At 37.8% G+C, this 21,688-nt stretch overlaps 1 protein-coding gene across 1 annotated transcript in view; it reads left to right on the forward strand.

The window, feature by feature from the left end:
* LOC101114079 (phospholipid-transporting ATPase ABCA3-like) overlaps nucleotides 1-21,688 on the forward strand; it is a 272,511-nt gene that overhangs the window by 157,109 nt on the left and 93,714 nt on the right. The window contains exons 17-20 of the mRNA XM_042240680.1: nucleotides 6,471-6,639; nucleotides 7,375-7,669; nucleotides 19,888-20,134; nucleotides 20,284-20,488. Of these exons, the coding sequence (XP_042096614.1) occupies nucleotides 6,471-6,639; nucleotides 7,375-7,669; nucleotides 19,888-20,134; nucleotides 20,284-20,488 (916 nt within the window). The remainder of the gene's footprint in view (nucleotides 1-6,470; nucleotides 6,640-7,374; nucleotides 7,670-19,887; nucleotides 20,135-20,283; nucleotides 20,489-21,688) is intronic.

Genomic DNA, 21,688 nt, shown 5'->3' on the forward strand with positions numbered 1-21,688 from the left:
CCCTTGGGCTGCAAGGAGATCCAACCAGTCCATCTATAAGGAAATCAGTCTTGGATATTCATTGGAAGGACTGATGCTGAAGCTGAAACTCTAATACTTTGCCCACCTGCTGGGAAGAACTGACTCATTTGAAAAAAACCCTGATGCTAGGAAAGATTGAAGGCAGGAGAAGAAGGGGACGACAGAGGATGATATGGTTGGATGTCATCACTGACTCAATAGACATGAGTTTGAGTAAATTCTGGGAGTTCATGATGGACAGGGCGGCCTGACCTGCTGCACTCCATGGGGTCACAAAGAGTTGGACACAACTGAGTGGTGAGCTTGGCTGTATGGGGACTTTTGTGTCTCCATACAAATTTTGAGATTTTTTTTTTGTTCTAGTTCTGTGAAAAATGCCATTGGTAATTTGATAGGGATTGTACTGAATTTGTAGATTGCCTTGGATAATATAGTTTTTGACAATATTTATTCTTCTAATCCAAAAACATGGTATATCTTTTCATATGCTTATATCTCCTTTGATTTCTTTCATCAGCATCTTATAGTTTTGGAGTCACAGGTCTTATTTTGTCTCCTTAGGTAGATTTATTCCTAGGAATTTTATTCTTTTTGATCTTTGCCCATTTTTGAGTCAGATTCTTTTTTGTTGTTGAGTTTTAGAATTTATATATATTAGTCTGGTGTAAATGTAATTTTGATTTCAGACCATGAATTTTAAATCATAACTAGACTCAAACACAACTTTATAAATCAAAATAAGAACCATTACAATCAACACACTTTTGCCAATGAGAAATAAGTTTGTTTATTCCTGTAGCATAAAAATCCACGCTTCGGGATTCAGTGAACTCTTGGAAAGCATTTTCTGCATCCTGCTTGTTTTGGAAGTGTTTTCTCTGCAAAAAGTTGTTGAGATGCTTGAAAAGTGGTAGTCAGTTGGCAAGAGGTCAGGTGAATATGGCAGATGAGGCAAAATTTTGTAGCCCAATTCGTTCAACTTTTGAAGTGTTGGCCGTGCAATATGCTGTTGGGCAGGGCCATGGAGAAGAATTAAGATCCTTTCTGTTGGCCAATGCTGGTTGTAGGCATTGCAGTTTTAGTGCATCACATCAATTTGTTGAGCATGCTTCTCAGATGTAATGGTTTCATCAAAATTCAGAAAGCCATAGTGGATCAGATGGGCAGCAGGCCGCAAAACAGTGGACATGACCTTTTTTTGGTGCAAGTTTTCTTTGGGAAGTGCTTTGGAGCTTCTTCTTGGTCCAACCCCTGAGTTGGTCATCACTGGTTGTCTTACACAATCCACTTTTTGTTGCACGTCACAATCTGATCAAGAAATGTTCATTGCTATTGCATAGATTAAGAGAAGACAACACTTCAAAACGACATTTTTTTTTTTTTTTTTGGTCAGCACATGAAGCATTCCACTTATTGAGCTTTTTCCCTTTGCCATTTGCTTTAAATGCCGAATTACTGTAGAAGGGTCAATGTTGAGTTCTTGGGCAACTTTTTATGTAGGTGTAAGAGGATCAGATCATTAACTCCTTATTACCAAATTCAGACTCAAATTGAAGAAAGTAGGGAAAGCCACTAACCATTCAGGTGTGACCTAGATCAAATCTCTTATAATTATACAGTGGAAGTGAGAAATAGATTTAAGGGACTAGATCTGATAGATACAGTGCCTGATGAACTACAAAATGAGGTTTGTGACATTGTACAGGAGACAGGGATAAAGACCATCCCCATGGAAAAGAAATGAAAAAAAGCAAAATGGCTGTCTGGGGAGGTCTTACAAATAGCTGTGAAAAGAAGAGAGGCGAAAAGCAAAGGAGAAAAGGAAAGATATAAGCATGTGAATGCAGAGTTCCAAAGAATAGCAAGAAGAGATAAGAAAGCCTTCTTCAGTGATCAATGCAAAGAAATAGAGGAAAAGAACAGAATGGGAAAGACTAGAGATCTCTTCAAGAAAATTAGAGACACCAAGGGAACATTTCATGCAAAGATGGGCTTGATAAAGGACTGAAATGGTATGGACCTAACAGAAGCAGAAGATATTAAGAAGAGGTGGCAAGAATACACAGAAGAACTGTGCAGAAAAGATCTTCATGACCCAGATAATCACGATGGTGTGATGACTCATCTAGAGCCAGACATTTTGGAATGTGAAGTCAAGTGGGCCTTAGAAAGCATCACTATGAACAAAGCTAGTGGAGGTGATGGAATTCCAGTGGAGCTATTTCAAATCCTGAAAGATGATGCTGTGAAAGTGCTGCACTCCATATGCCAGCAAGTTTGGAAAACTCAACAGTGGCCACAGGACTGGAAAAGGTCAGTTTTCATTCCAATCCCAAAGAAAGACAATGCCAAAAAAATGCTCAAACTACCGAACAATTGCACTCATCTCACATGCTAGTAAAGTAATGCTCAAAATTCTCCAAGCCAGACTTCAGCAATATATGAACCGTGAACTTCCAGATGTTCAAGCTGGTTTTAGAAAAGGCAGAGGAACCAGAGATCAAATTGCCAACTTCTGCTGGATCATGGAAAAAGCAAGAGAGTTCCAAAAAAACATCTACTTCTGCTTTATTGACTATGCCAAAGCCTTTGACTGTGTGGATCACAATAAACTGTGGAAAATTCTGAAAGAGATGGGAATACCAGACCACCTAACCTGCCTCTTGAGAAATCTGTATGCAGGTCAGGAAGCAACAGTTAGAACTGCACATGGAACAACAGACTGGGTCCAAATAGGAAAAGGAGTACGTCAAGGCTGTATATTGTCACCCTGCTTATTTAACTTGTATGCAGTGTACATCATGAGAAACACTGGACTGGAAGAAACACAAGCTGGAATCAAGATTGCCAGGAGAAATATCAATAACCTCAGATATGCAGATGACACCACCCTTATGGCAGAAAGTGAAGAGGAACTAAAAAGCCTCTTGATGAAAGTGAAAGAGGAGAGTGAAAAAGTTGGCTTCAAACTCAACATTCAGAAAATGAAGATCATGGCATCCGGTCCCATCACTTCATGAGAAATAGATGGGGAAACAGTGGAAACAGTGTCAGACTTTATTTTTAGGCTCCAAAATCACTGCAGATGGTGACTGCAGCCATGAAATTAAAAGACGCTTACTCCTTGGAAGAAAAGTTATGACCAACCTAGATAGCATATTCAAAAGTAGAGACATTACTCTGCCGACTAAGGTCCATCTAGTCAAGGCTACGGTTTTTCCAGTGGTCATGTATGGATGTGAGAGTTGGACTGTGAAGAAGGGTGAGCGTTGAAGAATTGATGCGTTTGAACTGTGGTGTTGGAGAAGACTCTTGAGAGTCCCTTGGACTACAAAGAGATCCACCCAGTCCATTCTGAAGGAGATCAGTCCTGGGATGTCTTTGGAAGAAATGATCCTAAAGTTGAAACTCCAGTACTTTGACCACCTCATGCAAAGAGTTGACTCATTTGAAAAGATTGATGCTGGGAGGGATTGGGGGCAGGAGGAGAAGGGACGACAGAGGATGAGATGGCTGGATGGCATCACAGACTCAATGGACGTGAATCTGAGTGAACTCTGGGAGTTGGTGTTAGACAAGGAAGGCCTGGCGTGCTGCGATTCATGGGGCCGCAAAGAGTCGGACACGACTGAGCAACTGAACTGAACTGAAGAGGATCAGCTTCAGTGATGGCTCTCAATTTGTTGTTGTCAACTTCTGATGGCTGGCCACTATGCTTCTCATCTTCAAGGCTCTCATCTCCTTTGCAACACTTCTTGGACCACAATTGCACTGTACATTCATTAGCAGTTAGTGGGTCAAATGGACTGTTGATGTTGTGAGTTGTCTCTGCTGCTTTTATGACCCATTTTCAACTCAAATTAAAAAAGCTCTTGAGTTTACTTTTTGTCTAACATCACTTCCATAGTCCAAAATAAATATAAAATAAAGAGTAAGGAATAAGTCATTAGCAAAAAAGCATATAGTGAGAAATGTGCATTAAAATGATGTGTAACATAACCACATTTATTTAGAATGTATTCTAATATCAAACAGCAAATTTCAACAATGCAAAACCACAATTACTTTTGCACCACCCTAATATATTCTTGACGTTAATTCTTTACTAGACATATGACTGGCAGATACATTATCCTTTTCTATAAATTGCATTTTCACTCTGTGGAGATTGTCTTTGATGCATGAAGGTTTTTCATTTTTGTGAAGTACAATTTGCTTATTTTGTCTTTTGTTACTTATGCCTTTAGTATCATAAACAAGAAATCATTAGCAAATACAATGTTGTGAGTCTTTTGTCCTATGTTTTCTTCTAAGGGTTTTATAGTTTTTGGTCTTTGACCTATTTTGAATGGTGTTAAGTAAGGGTCCAAATACCTATATCTCCCTCTCTTTTCGGAGAAGGCAATGGCAGCCCACTCCAGTACTCTTGCCTGGAAAATCCCATGGATGGAGGAGCCTGGTAGGATGCAGTCCATGGGGTTGCTAAGAGTCGGACACAACTGAGCGACTTCCCTTTCACTTTTCACTTTCATGCATTGGAAAGGAAATGGCAACCCACTCCAGTGTTCTTGCCTGGAGAATCCCAGGGACGGGGGAGCCTGGTGGGCTTCCGTCTATGGGGTTGCACAGAGTTGGACATGACTGAAGCGCCTTAGCAGCAGTAGCAGCCCTCTCCTTTGGACCTCCTTCCATCTAGGTCACCACAGTGCATTAAGTAGAGTTCCCTGTGCTATACAGCATAGAACATGATGTTCTTATATGTGTATACATTGTGAAATAGTAACCACAATAAAGCTAATTAACATATCCATCACCTCATACAGTTACCATTTTCTTTTTTGGTAAGAACACTTGAGATCTACTTTTCTACATCATTTCAAATTTACAATACAAAATTATTGATTATAGTCACCATTCTGTACTTGTGGAAAACTGTAGAACGTACTTAACACCATTCAAACTGGATCGAAGACCGAAATGTAAGAACTAAAACTATAGGTTGTGTTTTTACTCTGTGGATATTGTCTTTTGATGCATGAAAGTTTTTAATTTTCATGAAGTACAATTTGCCTATTTTGCCTTTTGCTACTTATGTATATGTATAATCTATTCATTTTGCTATACAGTAGAAACTAGCACAACATTGTATAGCTACTAAGAAAGTGAAAGCGAAAGTCACTCAGTTATGTCTGAATCTTTGCAACCCCATAAACTACATAGTCCATGGAATTCTCTAGGCCAGAAAATGGAATAGGTAGCCTTTCCCTTCTTTAGGGGAATCTTCCCAACCCCAGGGATCAAACCCAGGTCTCCCTCATTGCAGGAAGATTCTTGACAAGCTGAGCTACAAAGCTAATATACTCAAGTAAAAACTTTTTGAAAATCATATTCTGTACCTTTAATATTTATAATTTTCACTTGTCAATCACACTTAAATTGGAAAATAAAAAGAAGATAAATAGAAAGTAAATGGCAAGATGTTAGATATAAACTCAAATATATCACTAATTACACTACATGTAAATAGACTAAAAACAATTCATATGCTTGTAAGAGAGTATGTCTATGTGTGGGGAAGAATTTTTCATCAGGGTTGTCTCTAGGTATTGGAACTATTTTTCTTTCATTTTTTTATATTTTGTAGTGTTTTCCTAATTGAAATTATTACCAATAAATAAAATATGAAGAATAAAAAGTTTAGAAAAATGACAGAATTTTTTTCCTTAAGTTATAATTACTTGTGTATATTTTTTCATTCTTCTTAAGCATCCATACCAAAAGACACAGCTTTGGACATAGGCACTAAATGGAAAATGTAAGGATTTTAAAAAAAAAAAAAACCTACTATCCAAAGTCCCTGTCATTTTATAACATAAAGAACACCTTAACATCCAAAGGAGAGTTATTATCTTTGATTTAAGATAAGTGCTTTAACTTGAATAAATTCCATTTAATGAAACACAATATGTTATAATTGTGTTTCTCATCTTACCACAGAATGGTAGAAACTTTACCATGAATTGGCATCAGTCCTCTGACTGGTTTATTGAGAGCCATTATTATTATACTTGGACTTCCCTGGTGGCTCAAATGGTAAAGAATCTGCCTGTAATGTGGGAGACCAGGGTTCAATCCCTGGATGAGGAAGATCCCCTGAAGAAGGGAATGGAATCCCACTCCAGTATTCTTGCCTGGAAAACCCCATGGACAGAGGAGACTAGAGGGCTACTGTCCATGGGGTCACATAGAATTGGACAGGACTGAGTGACTAATACTTTCACTTTCACATTATCATACTGCTTTTATACAATATACTTAAAAATCAGTAAGAAAGATCAAGGAATCCTCCAAATTTGGAAATTTGTTTGCTATTTGACAAATAAAATAGATTGAAGGTATAGTCAAAGTAAAATATTTTGTGCTTTTTGTGTGTATATATGTGTATTTAGGGTCAATAAGCTGGCAGATTCTGAAACGGAGATTCAAGCTACTCAGTCTTCTGTTTCGATAAGCCAAAGAGAACAAAACAAGAATAAGAGTAGGAGCATGTTCAGAAATTATGAAGGATCAGTTATTCCCAGATTAAATGAAATTGCTAACATTAAATTTAATACTGGGGTGAGTATATTCACTAAAAGGTAAAACTAGTATATTTGGCTTGGGTGTATATACTACCTGAATTTAAAAGATGTTTGGAGTATGGCCATAGGAGAGTCAAGGAGATAAGGAACAGTCTGTACCACAACTCCATTAGTTTCCTGATTCAGGAGAAATGGGTTTTAGATAAAGATCACAGCTATGTCACTTTCACCATAGTTATTTCTCAGAATCACTGAGAGGTTCTCTTCATTTTCTAATAAATTTTCCCTTTATTTGGTTCTAACAAGGCCCAAGAGTTACTTTTAGAAGATATTAGTTGATCAGATTAGGGGCATTTTCTCACTATGAACCATTGTTAGTATACTAAATAAAGGAAAAGATAGTAGTTGTATACAAGTTTTATGGGGATATTTCCCTTAAAAAAGAGAGATGGAAAGATTATGGTTTGATGTTAAATTAAATAAATAAATATAATTTTTCCAATCAGAAGTAATACAAATATATTAATGAATAAAATCACCTTGACAAGACTTTCAGTGTAGTTAGGTAAGAAACCAGATGTTGTCTTTTCCCTTACTACCTTATACAAATAAATTTTCCATACCATTTTGTTTTCTTTGGTTAAATTCAAGAATATATTTGTATAATATGTGTTTATCTTTTGCTATAAAAATTTTGAGCATTGAATTTCAGTTTGAATATCTTCCTTGGATCACGAGTAATTCTGATGCTATGTTCTTCTCCTCTTTTTAGTTTCCACTTTACCGCCAACAATTTCATTCCATGTTTTTAAAGAGAGCACTATTCAATTGGCGCAGTTGGAAGTTGACATTGCTACATATATCAATAATTTTGTTTGTCACTACTTACCTTTTAACAACTCTAAACTTGTATTATATTATGCCTGCCAGAGAAATGGACTTAAGTCAATATGGTCAAACAATTGTACCTTACTCAATTTCTGGGAATTCTGTTTTGGCTCTAAATCTCATAAAGAACCTTGAGATTTTTTTAAAGCTTAAGAATCAAGAACTTCGGGAAGTACAAGGTAAGACCTGTAGGAAAAAAGAGACCGCTGCTATATGAAGACCTATGTGTATCACTTGCAAAGAAGGAAGTTAACTATGCTATCTAGCTGCCCATTTCTTTCTTTTCCTACTAACTACCAGTATCTTCAGTTTAGTCACTCAGTCATGTCTGACTCTGCAACCCCATGAATCATAGCATGCCAGGCCTCCCTCCATCACCAACTCCCGGAGTTTACTCAAACTCTTTTCCATCGAATCATTGATGCCATCCAGCCATCTCATACTCTGTTGTCCCCTTCTCCTCCTGCCTCCAATCCCTCCCAGCATCAGGGTCTTTTCCAATGAGTCAACTCTGCATCAGATGGCCAAAGTATTAGAGTTTCAGCTTTAGCACCAGTCCTTCCAATGAACACCCAGAACTGATCTCCTTTAGGATGGACTGCTAGGATCTCCTTGCAGTCCAAGGGACTCTCAAGAGTCTTCTCCAACACCACAGTTCAAAAGCATCAATTCTTCAGCACTCAGCCTTCTTCACAGTCCAACTCTCACATCCATACATGACTACTGGAAAAACCATAGCCCTGACTAGGTGGACCTTTGTTGGCAAAGTAATGTCTCTGCTTTTTTTTTTTTTTTCCTAGTTTATAATGGGTTTTATTTATATGCTTTGCAGTAATAAATTCATTTCATGCTCAATTTATACCAGAGTTAGCCACAGAATTCTTTATAAAGTCAAGTTATATTTAATCCATCTTTTAAGCTGTATCAGCATGACATTCTGTAAAACTGGAAGTTACTAATGCAGTGTGCCAATAAAATATGGACAAGAGATATTTTAGGTCTCTAGTGGAAGAAAAGATTACTTCATTTACCATACACATATATTTTGATATATTCAGCTTGTATAGATCTCTATTATCTGATTGATGTATGCTATCTAGGTTGGTCATAACTTTCATTCCAAGAAGTAAGCGTCTTTTAATTTCATGGCTGCAATCACCATCTGCAGCAATTTTGGAGCCCCCCAAAATAAAGTCTGACACTGTTTCCACTGTTTCCCCATCTATTTCCCATGAAGTGACTGGACCAGATGACATGATCGTTTTCTGAATGTTGAGCTTTAAGCCAATTTTTTCACTCTCCTCTTTCACTTTCATCAAGAGGCTTTTTAGTTCCTCTTCACTTTCTGCCATAAGGGTGGTGTCTTAGAGGCAGCTAAATCAAAGATCAAAAATGTACACTTTACGGCAGCTGGGCACAAAGTTCAGTTCAGTTCAGTCACTCAGTCGTGTCCGACTCTTTGCGACCCCATGAAACACAGCACGCCAGGCCTCCCTGTCCATCACCAACTCCTGGAGTTCACTCAGACTCATGTCCATCGAGTCAGTGATGCCATCCAACCATCTCATCCTCTGCCGTCCCCTTCACTTCCTGCCCCCAATCCCTCCCAGCATCAGAGTCTTTTCCAATGAGTCAACTCTTTGCATGAAGTGGCCAAAGTACTAGAGTTTAGCTTTAGCATCATTCCTTCCAAAGATATCCCAGGGCTCATCTCCTTCAGAATGGACTGGTTGAATCTCCTTGCAGTCCAAGGGACTCTCAAGAGTCTTCTCCGACACCACAATTCAAAAGCATCAATTCTTCGGCGCTCAGCCTTCTTCATAGTCCAACTCTCACATCCATACGTGACCACAGGAAAAACCATAGCCTTGACTAGATGAACCTTAGTCGGCAAAGTAATGTCTCTACTTTTGAATATGCTATCTAGGTTGGTCATAACTTTCCTTCCAAGGAGTAAGCGTCTTTTAATTTCATGGCTGCAATCACCATCTGCAGTGATTTTGGAGCCCAAAAAAATAAAGTCTGACACTGTTTCCACTGTTTCCCTATCTATTTCCCATGAAGTGATGGAACCGGATGCCATGATCTTCATTTTCTGAATGCTGAGCTTTAAGCCAAGTTTTTCACTCTCCTCTTTCACTTTCATCAAGAGGCTTTTGAGTTCCTCTTCACTTTCTGCCATAAGGGTGGTGTCATCTGCATATCTGAGGTTATTGATATTTCTCCTGGCAATCTTGATTCCAGCTTGTGTTTCTTCCAGTCCAGCGTTTCTCATGATGTAAGTTGATAATTAATGGAACCATTCTGGCTATTGGTCTTTCAGCTAATTGTATCACCTTTCAAAGGATGAGTAAAAGAGCCAAAATACTATGTTGTTGTGAAATTTAGCATACAAATCTATATTCTGAGCAGGATATAAAAATGCTTCTCTAAGCTCTCACAGGGTAAAATAGTTCCAAGATCTGAAGGTGCTCCTTTACAATATTGATCTTTCTAAAAACAGATGGCTGAAGACTTAATAGATTGATTTTTCAGAACTACTATTTTGAAGATAGTACAAATAGCTGTACTCATTTGTTCAATGTTTACTTTTGGTCAGAACTGTGAATATACTGAACAATTTTTCTGCATTATGTTTCTAAATGCTAAAAGCAACCCTTTTATGTAGCTTTTTTTTTTTTTTTGGTCCATTTATGTGTAAAGCATGTGTGCTCAGTCATGTCCAATTCTTTGTGACCCCATGGACTGTAGTGCACCAGGCTCCTGTGTCCATGGAATTTTCCAGGCAAGAACACTATAGTGCGTTACCATTTCTTATTCCAGGGAATATTCCCAGCCCAGAGATCAAACCGTAAGCCGAGTGTGGAGAAAAAGAGAATGAGCTGGGCAGTCAGGCAGAGAAAGATTTATAATAGGAAGAAAGCAAGTTACTGGCTTTAGAGAGAAACCAGTGTTCTCCCTTTACAGCCAACCCTTCTTATACCTTATCAATGGGAAATTGTGCCCTGAAGGGAGGGGGCCTTTGTTTATCTTTAGCACAAAGCTGGGGTCTTGTGATCATGCAGAGAGGTCTCGTGGTCAGGTGGTCACGTAGTCTTGAGAAACTGGCACCAGCAGGGAAAAACAGGATATCACTTTAAGGAAAAAACAGGATGCCACAGGGCAATGTGGCCACTGTGACTTCATCCCTTGTTTGTCAGGTAACCATAATGGGCCATTTTTAAACAATATACTATAGTCCCTTGTTAACCCTAACACAAACCTGCACCTCTTGCATCTCCTACATTGACAGGAAATCTTTTTTTACCACAGGACCACCTAGAAAGCCCATAAATTAGGCCAAAACCTAGTGGATGGAGAATTTTGAATTCTTTGTATGATTGAATGGTCCACTCTTCCACAAAAGCAACAGAAATACTTAGAAAATAATTCTTAAAAATCAACCAACTTACAATATTGGAAATTAAGCAAAAGCACAGAACAAGCTAAAAAGTGTCTATTTTTAAAACTACTGAATCTCTATTAAAAAAATAATAGTAAAATCTGTAGCATTTTAACTATTCCTAGCTATGGGTTTTCTAGCAGTTATGTACTGATGTAAGAATTTAGACCACTAAGAAGATTGAGCACTGAAGAATTGATGCTTTCAAACTATGGTGCTGGAGAAGCCTCTTGAGAGTCCATTAGACAGCAGCAAGGAGATCAAACCAGTCAGTCCTAAAAGAAATCAACCCTGAATATTCATTGGAAGGACTGATGTTGAAGCTGAAGCTCCAATACTTTGGCCACCTAATGTGAAGAGCCAACTCACTGGGAAAGACCCTTATGCTGGGAAAGACTGAGGGTAAGAGGAGATGAGGGCAACAGACGATAAGATGCTTGGATGGCATCATTCACTCAATGGGCATGAGTTTGAGCAAACTCTAGAAGAAAATGAAGGACAGGAAATCCTGGCATGCTGCAGTTCATGGGGTTGCAAAGGGTCGGACAGAACTTAGTGACTGAATAACAACAGTTCCTATGGGTCTCCCTCCCCTCAGTGGTGTGGTATCCATGAAAGCCGGAACCTCACAGTTGATGGAAAGAACTGATCTCTTCAGAGCCCTGTTAAAAGTCCCATTTATAAGGATTGTCACGACTTTGACTGAAATAGAAGCTCTTTGAAAAACTATATTCCCAAGGCATTATTCTTATTGAATTTAAATTAGGGCTCAACTCTTTAGGAAAATCCCTAACTCCAGGGAATTATTTAAAGCAATAGAAATCCGCTGGTAATAGCACCACAGGTAGCTAAGGCTGTGCTTTCAGTTGGGCCAAATAAGAGCTTACCCAGAAAGCAATTTTAAAGGAATACCTGGAGAGCTAGATGACCACAGTGGACTTTAAAGTCCTGATATTCCTGCAGACCTAGAAAGCTCAGAATGGTAGTATGCATGGCCAGAAATAACCTAGGAAATGAGAAGAATCCAGTCACTTACTTCTAGTTGATGTTGAGGCCCTACACAGGCAAGCAGTGAAAGTTGAGGCTGAGTTGTAAGCTGCCTGAAGTTGGAAGGTGTGCCTTTGTTCAAAGATCTCCTTGGCCAAGGGTGGTAGACTTACTGGCTCTAGACATTTAAAAGAATCTTTTAGCTAATTGCTAAATTATATTGATTTAAGACTGACCCCTAGAAGCCAGGCTTAAAGGCCAGAATTTTTTTTTTAAGTTCATCAGAGAAATAAGTGGCTGCATACTGTAGAGAATACTGAATCTACAGAACTGTCCACAGAAGTCATTAAGCAAATGAGTAGCAGCAACAACAACAAAATTAACAGTAACAATACACAGGGAAGTTCAGATACCAGAATTGATACACTATCCTATATGCCCAGTTTTCAACAACAACAGAATGAGAAGAGAAAAAGTAATGGGCTGAATTGTGTCCCTTCAAAATTCATATGCTAAGCCCTACCTTCAATATCTCAAAATGTGACTATATTTGGATATTAGATCTTTTAAAAAGTAATTAATTTAAAAGTCTTCAAGAGTGGTTCCAATGTGCAGATGAGGTTAGAACCATAGAATCAGAGGAACTCTGGATTCAGGGATGCCAGGCATAGATGTGGGAGGAAGTAAGGGGCTCCTCTAAAAACAGGGAGATTGAGAAAAAGGTGGGCTTCTGGTTCAAGACTGCAGAGTATAAGGATGTGAACTCATCTCCTCCTTTAAGAGGACCAGAATCACAACTAGTTGTTGAACAATCATTGACAGGAGGGCATGGGAACCACCAGAAAAAGTCATCCATGTCCAAAGACAAGAAGCCACAAGATAGTAGGAGGGGCACAATCACAATAAAATCAAATCCCATACCTGCCAGGTGGGTGACCCACAAACTGGAGAACAATCCCCAAAAAAACTTTCCCACTGTTGCAAAGGTTCTGAGCCCCACATCAGCCTCCACAACCTGGGAATCTGACAAAGGAACTGGGAATCAACAGGGAATTTGACCTTGAAGGCCAGAAGAATTTAGTTATAGGATTTCCACACAACTGGAAGAAATAGAGACTTCACTCTTGGAGGGAAAAAACAATTTTGCTGTAACCAAGACACAGGGGAAAGGAGCAGTGACCCCACAGGAGACTGACCCAGACCTACCTGCTAGTGTTGGAGGTTCTCCTGTGGAGGCATGGGTCAGTAAGTGCTCACCACAAGGATGGAGGCATCGGCAACAGCAGTCCTTTAAGGTCCTGCTTGGTATAAGAACTCCTGGAGATCACCATTAACCCTACCATAGAGCCCATAGACCCCAGGGCTGGGTCGCCCCAGGTCCAACAACAAACAGAAAGGGAATACAACCACACCCATCAGCAGATAATTGTGTTAAAGCTTTATTGAGAAACACCCACCAGAGCAACACCCAGTTTTTCCTACCACCAGTCTCTCCCATCAAGAAGCTTACACAACCCTCTTAGCCTCATCCACCAAAGGGCAGACAGAAGAAGCCAAAAGAACCACAATTCCACAGTGTTAGAACAAAAACCACATTACAGAAGGTTAATCAGGATGAAAAAGCAGAGAGTTATGTCCCAGGTGAAGGGATAAGATAAAACCCCAGAACAACAATTAAATGAAGTAGAGATAAGCAACCTTACAGGAAAAGAATTCAGAATCATGATAGTGAAGATGATCCAGGATCTCAGAAACAGAATGGAGAAGATGCAAGAAATGTTTACCAAAGACCTTCAAGAACTAAAGAACAAACAAACAGAGATGAACAATACACTAGAAGGAATCAACAGCAAAATAACTGAGGCAGAAGAATGAAGTGACCTGGAGGACAAAATGGTGGAAAACACTGCCATGGAACAAATAAAGGGGGAAAAAAAGGAAAAGAAATGAAACAGCTTATGAGATGACTGGGACAACATTAAATGCACCAACAATTACATTATGGGGATCCCAAAAGAAGAGAGAGAGAAAGGACTTGAGAAAATATTTGAAGGCATAGTAGCTGAACACTTCCCTAACATGGGAAAGGAAATAGTTAACCAAGTCCAGAAAATGCAGAGAGTCCCAGGCAAGATAAAACCATGGAGGGAAACACTGACACATAGTAGTCAAACTGACAAAATATAAATACAAAGATAATATATTAAAAGCAATAAGGGAAAAACGATAAATAGCATACAATGGAACTCCCATCAGGTTAATAGCTGATTTCTCAACAGAATCTCTATAAGCCAAATTGAATGACATATATTAAAGTGATGAAAGTGAAGAAGCTACAACCAACAATATTCTACCCAGCAAAACTCTTGTTCAGATTTGATGGAGAAATCAAAAGCTTTCCAGACAAGCAAAAGTTAGAAGAATTCAGCATCACCAAGCCTGTTTTACAGCAAATGCTAAAGGAACTTCTCTAGGCAGAAAACACAAGAGAAGGAAAAAACTTACACAAAATAAACTCAAAACAATTAAGAAAAGTGTAGTAGGATGATACTTATCGATAATTAGGACTTCCAATGTCATGCTAGTTGTAAAGAACCCACCTGCCACTGCAGGAGGCATAAGAGACATGGATTTGATCCCTGGATCAGGAAGATCCCCTGGAGTAGAAAATGGCAACCCACTCCAGTGTTCTTGTCTGGAGAATCCCATGGACAGAGGAGCTTGGTGGGCTGCAGTCCATGGGCTTGCCAAGAGTTGGACACATTTGAAGCAGCTTAGCACATACCACATCACTCTACTTAACCCCCAAATTGTATGTAATTATTCTATATCATTAGGTTAATCATGTTCCCATTATGGCTTGCAATATAATTATCTTTTATTTTTTTGGTCTGGCTATTGATTGTGGAAGCTGATAAACATCTTTTATTATTGTGATTATGTCACTATTAATATTATTTACTTAATACAATTGTATCATGATTGGTCAATAAAAAAAAATAGAATTGTATATCACCAAAAAAAAAACTGTAATAGAAAAACCTGTAATCACTTTTTAAAATCCAGATGCACAGCAGAATTACCTTGGAATTTTTTGAAAAATACAAATGTCCAGATATTGCTTTTGTCTCCAAAGATCCTGATGTGTTTCTAATGAGCAGCTATGTATAGCAAAACTGGACTATATGATTATCTTTTATTTTCATCTAGTTTGTTCCACTTTTTCTATTTCATATTCAGTGCTCCCATTTCATTTCATTTATGTTTTCCAATTTCTTGATCTCTTATCTCTTTTTTTGATGCCCTTTCTTATGCCTTTATCAAGCATAGTAGAAAAGCTTTTGCATTCTTGTAACACACACACACACATACACACACACACACACACCCATGGGAGTTTCCAGGCAAGAGTGCCAGAGTGGGATGCCATTGCCTTCTCCAATATGTATATATATATATATATATATATACACATATGTGTATATATATACACATATATATATACACATATATATAGTATATATAATATATGTATTTTATAAAATATTAATTTCTGCCTAGCTAAAATATTTAACATTTTTATTCTACTTGTTTGCCTTACTATGAATAGAAAGGTAGATTTCTAATTTTAAAAAAAAAATAGATACACAACAAGCAAGGAATGTTTACTGTATAGCACAAGCAACTGTAGTCAATATCTTGTAATAACCTATAATGAAAAATAATATGAAAAATAATATATGTGTATATGTACAACTGAATCATTTTGCTGTGAATCCAAAACATTGTATATCAACTAAACTTCAATTAAAAATATATATATATTAAAGAAAAAAAAGAAGTAATTAAAGTGAGATTATTAGAGCAGACCTTTATCCAGTGATTGGTCTCCTGTTAAGAGGCTGAAATTAAACTCAATTTTAGCCAAAGGCTGTGAACCAATAAGGACACGAATATACATACATAGAGGAAAGACCATGTGAAAGCACAAGGACAAGAACGCCATTTATGACCCCCGGGGAGAGATTGCAGAAGAAACTCACCCTGCCAACACCTTGATCTTGGAAATAGCCTCTAGAACTATGAAAAAACACTATGCTAAGTCACCCAGGCTATGGTACTTTATTTTGACAGTCCCAGAAAACTAAAATAGAGAGAAACAGAAGAGTGTTACCCATATGCTGGGGGAAAGAAAGCCAGTAGAAAATGCACTTGAGGAAAGGCAAATGTTGAACTTAGTATACAGAGACTATTTGTTGTGCAGTCAGTCATGTTTAACTCTTTGTGACCCCATGGACTGCAGCACACCAGGCTTCCCTGACACTTACTATCTCCAAGAGTTTGCTCATGTCCATTGAGTTGATGATGCCATCCAACCATCCTATCCTCTGTCATCCCCTTCTTCTCCTGCCCTCAGTCTTTCCCAGTATCAGGGTCTGTTCCAAAGAGTCAGCTGTCACATGAGGTGGCTGACATATTGGAGCTTGAGCTTCAGCATTAGTCCTCCCAATGAATATTCAGAGTTGATTTCCATTACAACTGACTGTTTTGATCTTGCTGTCCACGGGATTCCCAAGAGTCTTCTCCAGGACCACATTTTGAAAGCATCAAGACTATAAATCAGCTATTACAAATATTTTTGACATACTAAAGGAAATATGTTTAAAAAATAAAGGAATGTATGGCAACTTCATCTCTCCGAGAAGAGAATTTTAATGAAGAAATATAAATAAAAATTTCAAATGGAAATTCTGTAGCTGGAAAACATAACTGAAATGAAAATTTCACCAGAGGGACCCAATGATCGATTTGAATTAGCAGAAAAATGAATTGCTAAATTGAAGATAGTTAATAAAGATTATCTGATCAGTGAAACAGAAAGATGGGAAGGAACAGCTTCTGATACATGGAACAACATCAAGCATGCCAACACAGGTATAATGGGAGAACCAGGAGGCAAAGAGATTGATAAAAAGGCAGGAAAGTATTTGAGGAAATAATGACTGAAGACTTCCCCAATATAATGGAAAACATTAATCTTCACCTACAAGAAGTTTAATGAATTCTAAGTATGGTAAACTGAAAAATCACACCTAACACAACATAATTTAACAGATAAAAGTCAAAAAGGAAATCTTGAAAGCAAAGGAGGAAAATAATATCAACTAAAAAAAGGTCATTAAAAAGAAAATTTTTAAATTTGGATATATTCACATGATGACATATCATATAGTAATAAATAAAAATGTAAAATTTACCCAAAACAGCATGGATGAATATTAGAAGTAGAGTGTTGAGTTGGCAAAAAATAATAAAAAGACTACTTAAATTTTTATATTCTTTTCAGATGGCTCAAAACCAAACACCACTAAACAACATATTGCACTGGAAGTAGGAGGTGCTCTGTACAGTCAGCAATAAGACCTAGAGCTGACTGTGGGTCAGACCATGAGCTTCTTACTGCAAAATTCAGACTTAAATTGAAGAAGGTAGGAAAAACCACCAAGTCATTTGGGTATGACCTAAATCAAATCCATTGTGATTACACACTGAGGGTGATGAATTTGATTTAAGGGATTAGACCTGGTAGACAGAGTGCCTAAAGAACTATGGCTGGAGGTTCATAACATTGTACATGAGGCAGTGATCAAAACCATCCCAAAGGAAAAGAAATGCAAGAAGTCAAAGTGGTTGATTGAGGAGGCTTTACAAATAGCTGAGGAAAGGAAAGAAGAGAAGTGAAAGGCAAGGGAGAATGGGAAAAATAACTGAATGAAGAGTTCCAGAGAATAGCAAGGAGAGATAAAAAGGTTTTCTTATATGAACAATGCAAAGAAATAAAGGAAAACAACAGAATGGAAAAGACTATTGATCTCTTCAAGAAAATTGGAGATATCAAGGGAATATTTCATGCAAAGATGGTCATGATAAAGGACAGAAATGGTAAGAATAGAACAGAAGCAGAAGAGACTAAAAAGAGGTGACAAGAATACACAAAAGAACTATATAAAAAAGATCTTAATGACCCAGATAACCACGATGGTGTGGTCACTCCCCTAGAGCCAGATATCTTGGAGTGTGAAGTCAAGTGGCCTTAGGAAGAATTACTACAAACAAAGTTAGTGGAGGTGATGGAATTCCAGCTGAGCTATTTCAAATCCTAAAAGATGATGCGGTTGAAACACTACACTCAATATGTCAGCAAATTTAGAAAAATCAGCAGTGGCCACAGGACTGGAAACCATCAGCTTTCATTCCAATCCCAAAGAACAATGTCAAAGAATGTTCAAACTACCACAAAATTGCACTCATCTCACATGAGACCAAGGTAATCCTCAAAGCTAGGTAATGCTTTAAGCTAGGCTTCAGCAGTACATGAACCAAGAACTTTCAGGTGAACAAGCTGGGTTTAGAAATGGCAGAGGAACCAGAGACCAAATTGCCAACATTCGTTTGATCAGAGAGAAAGCAAGGGAATTCCAGAAAAACATCTACTTCTGGTTCATTGACTATGCTAAAGCCTTTGACTGTGGATCACAACAAACTTTGGAAAATTCTTAAAGAGACTGGAGTACCAGACCACCTTACCTGTCTCCTAAGAAACCTGTATGCAGGTCAAGAAGTAACAGTTAGAACCGGAGATAGAACAACTGACTGGTTCACACTGGGAAGGGAGTACATTAGGGCTGTATATTGTCACCCTGGTTATTTTCTTCTATACAGAATACACCATGTGAAATGCCAAGCTGGCTGAATCACAAGCTGGAATCAGGATTGCTAGGAGAAATATCAACAACCTCAGATATGTAGATGATACCACTCTAATGGTAGAAATTGAGAGGTGCTAAAGAACATCTTGAAGAGGGTAAAAGAGGAGAATGAAAAAAACTGGCTTGAATTCAACATTCAAAAAAATATAATCATGGCATCTCTCTCATCACTTCATGGCAAATAGGAAAAGTGAAATAGTAAAACAAAAAACAGAAAAAGTGAAAGCAGTGACATATTTTATTTTCTTAGGTTCCAAAGTCACTGTGGATGGTGACTGCAGCCTTGAAATTAAAAGACGTTTGCTCCTTGGAAGGAAAGCTATGATAAACCTAGACAGCATATTAAAAAGCAGTGACATCACTTTGCTGACAATGGTCCGTATATTATTGATACCAACAATTGGTACACTATAAAATATAGATTTAACACAAAATGCATACTTGCACAATAGAAGAACAAAAAGGAGATAAGACATATAGAAAACACAAAGCAAAATGTCAGTTATAAATACTAGAATATCAGTAATTATATTAAATATAAATGCATTAAACAATCCAATCAGAAGGCAGAGGTTTTTCAGACTGGAATTTTTTAAATCTAACTTAGATGAAAGATTAAAGGGGTGGGGTGAGGACACAGATTACCAAAACTCACTTAACAGCATCAAAAAGAATAATGTACATACAAATAAATGTAAGAAGAGGTGCAAGACTTGTACACTGAAAGTTATAAATACTTCTGAGGAAAATTAAAGCTCTAGATACATGAAGAGATATTCCATATCATGGATTGGAATACTGAATATCATTAAGACAGAAAATTTCCCCAAATGGATCTATACAGTCAATGCAGTTCCTATCAAAATTTCAGCAGACTTTTTTGCTGAAATGGACAAGTCAATCCTCAAATGTATGAGGAAATGTAAATGACCTAGAAGAACCAAAACAATTTTGAAAAAAAAAAACTATGCTTATTTTAGACAAAAATAGAGCAAGAAATTCCTAGTAGTTTACTGTTTTTCAAGTTGTAAACTTATAGTAGGGATTACTGAAGTGCAGAATTCTTGAGATTTGAAGTAATCATTGTAGGAATTGGAAAGGGAAGAGACAATGGGAAAAAATTTTGGTCTTTCCACTTTGACATAAGTAGTAGGTGACTTATCACATACTGACTAATCAATTTCTTTATTTATTCTAGGTAATGTAATAAAATACATAAAGGAAAGTAAAGAGTATCGTGACTTCTCCCTGACGGCATTTTCCATTGAGGTTGAGAAAAACAATACAGTATTTACTATTCTTTTCAATAATGAGGCATACCATTCAGCTGCAACATCCCTAGCGGTGTTCGACAATGTTCTTTTCATGTTACTTTCTGGCCCCAGTGCTTCCATTAAAGTCTCCAACAAGCCTCAACCTCTCCCTCATTATGGTTCTAACATAGTGTATGTATGATTGACTTTCCTTTTACTGGAATTGAGCCTTGATATATAGCCTTGTTAAGTGGCAATGTATATTTGAAAATAACTACTGAAATTAGCATGTTATACTTTTATTTCTTTATTTATTCCATCTTTTATTTCATTTTCCATAGGCCTACAAATGGATCACAAGTAGTATTATGTTTGGCTTTTGGCCTGGCTGTTGTGATTGGTAGTTTTTGCCTTCAGACAGTGACTGAGAGAGCCACCAAAGCAAAGCACATCCAGTTTGTGAGTGGAGTCTATTTACTGACTTACTGGCTCTCTGCTTTGCTCTGGGATCTCATCTACTTCTTCATTACCTGCTGCTTCCTACTGGTGAGTGTCAGCTGAATTTGTACAAAGGCTTAAATTTTTTTTTATGTCTCCCATAGGAAATTTCTATTCAATTAATTGTATCCTGAAATAAAACTTAAAGAAATTTGAAACTACTTTGGCTTATTATGCCAGAGAATAATATATTGTGAAAACCTCATTATGGAAATGTACTACCTTATGTTCTTTCAATTGGAAAAAAATACTTTTCTTTGAAAAGTCTCTCTTGAATTGGCTTCCCGTGTAATTGCTCAGCATAATGCCCAGGGCCCAAAACTGAAGGGAAAAGAGCTATTACTTGTAATTTGTCCCTCACTAATCATATAGATAAGTCATTGCCACTAATTCCCAATGCTGAGCTCTCTGGTAAAACTGGACTGTAGCACACAATTTAGAATCATGACTTAAGCGAGGGTTTCCGTTACTATTCACAGTCTCCCATTCATGCCGCAAATCCAAAATGGCTAGATCTGCAAAGCAAAACTAACTTTGACTCAGACACCCAATTTTAGATATTGAAACTAAAGAGCAAGCATGTAAGGATGTTACAGTGTCCTTTAAGGTAATGATTTTCTCATTAGTGAACTTGGCAATGTCTTTTACTTTGTATGCATATCTGAAGGTGAGGTAGATGTGAAGTTGTATAGTTACTAAAGGGATAGACACATGAGTAAAGGAGGTAAGGGTTTTTTTATGTACAAAAGTTATAAAAGAAAGTGAAAGCGTTAGTCACTCAGTTGTGTCTGACTCTTTCCGACCCTATGGACTGTAGCTCACTAGGCTCCCCTGTCCATGGAATTCTGCAGACAAGATACTGGAGTGGGTTGCCCTTTTCTCCCCCAGGAGATCTTCCCTACCCAAGGACTGAACCTGGGCCTCTTGCACTGCAGGCAAATGGTTTACTATCTGAGCCACCATAGCGAGTGGCTACAAGAGATTTGGTGTACTTAAATATGAGTAAGACAATGTCTCAGCCCTCAAATAGTTCACTGCTCAGCAAAGGACATATAAAATAGGTGGCTAATTCTACTATAAAAGATGAGCTAACAAGTCCTAATTCAAACTATATACACCGTGGAAAGGTAAAATTAGTTTTTTGAGGAAAAAGGAGAAACTTTTGATCAGTTTGGAGCCCTAGGCTTAGGTATGAAGGAGAGGTGCATCCCACCAGGTATAACAGCTCCTCAGCAAGGACCAGAGGCT

Source organism: Ovis aries, chromosome 24, assembly GCF_016772045.2.
Source record: "Ovis aries strain OAR_USU_Benz2616 breed Rambouillet chromosome 24, ARS-UI_Ramb_v3.0, whole genome shotgun sequence".
Lineage (NCBI taxonomy): Eukaryota > Metazoa > Chordata > Mammalia > Artiodactyla > Bovidae > Ovis > Ovis aries.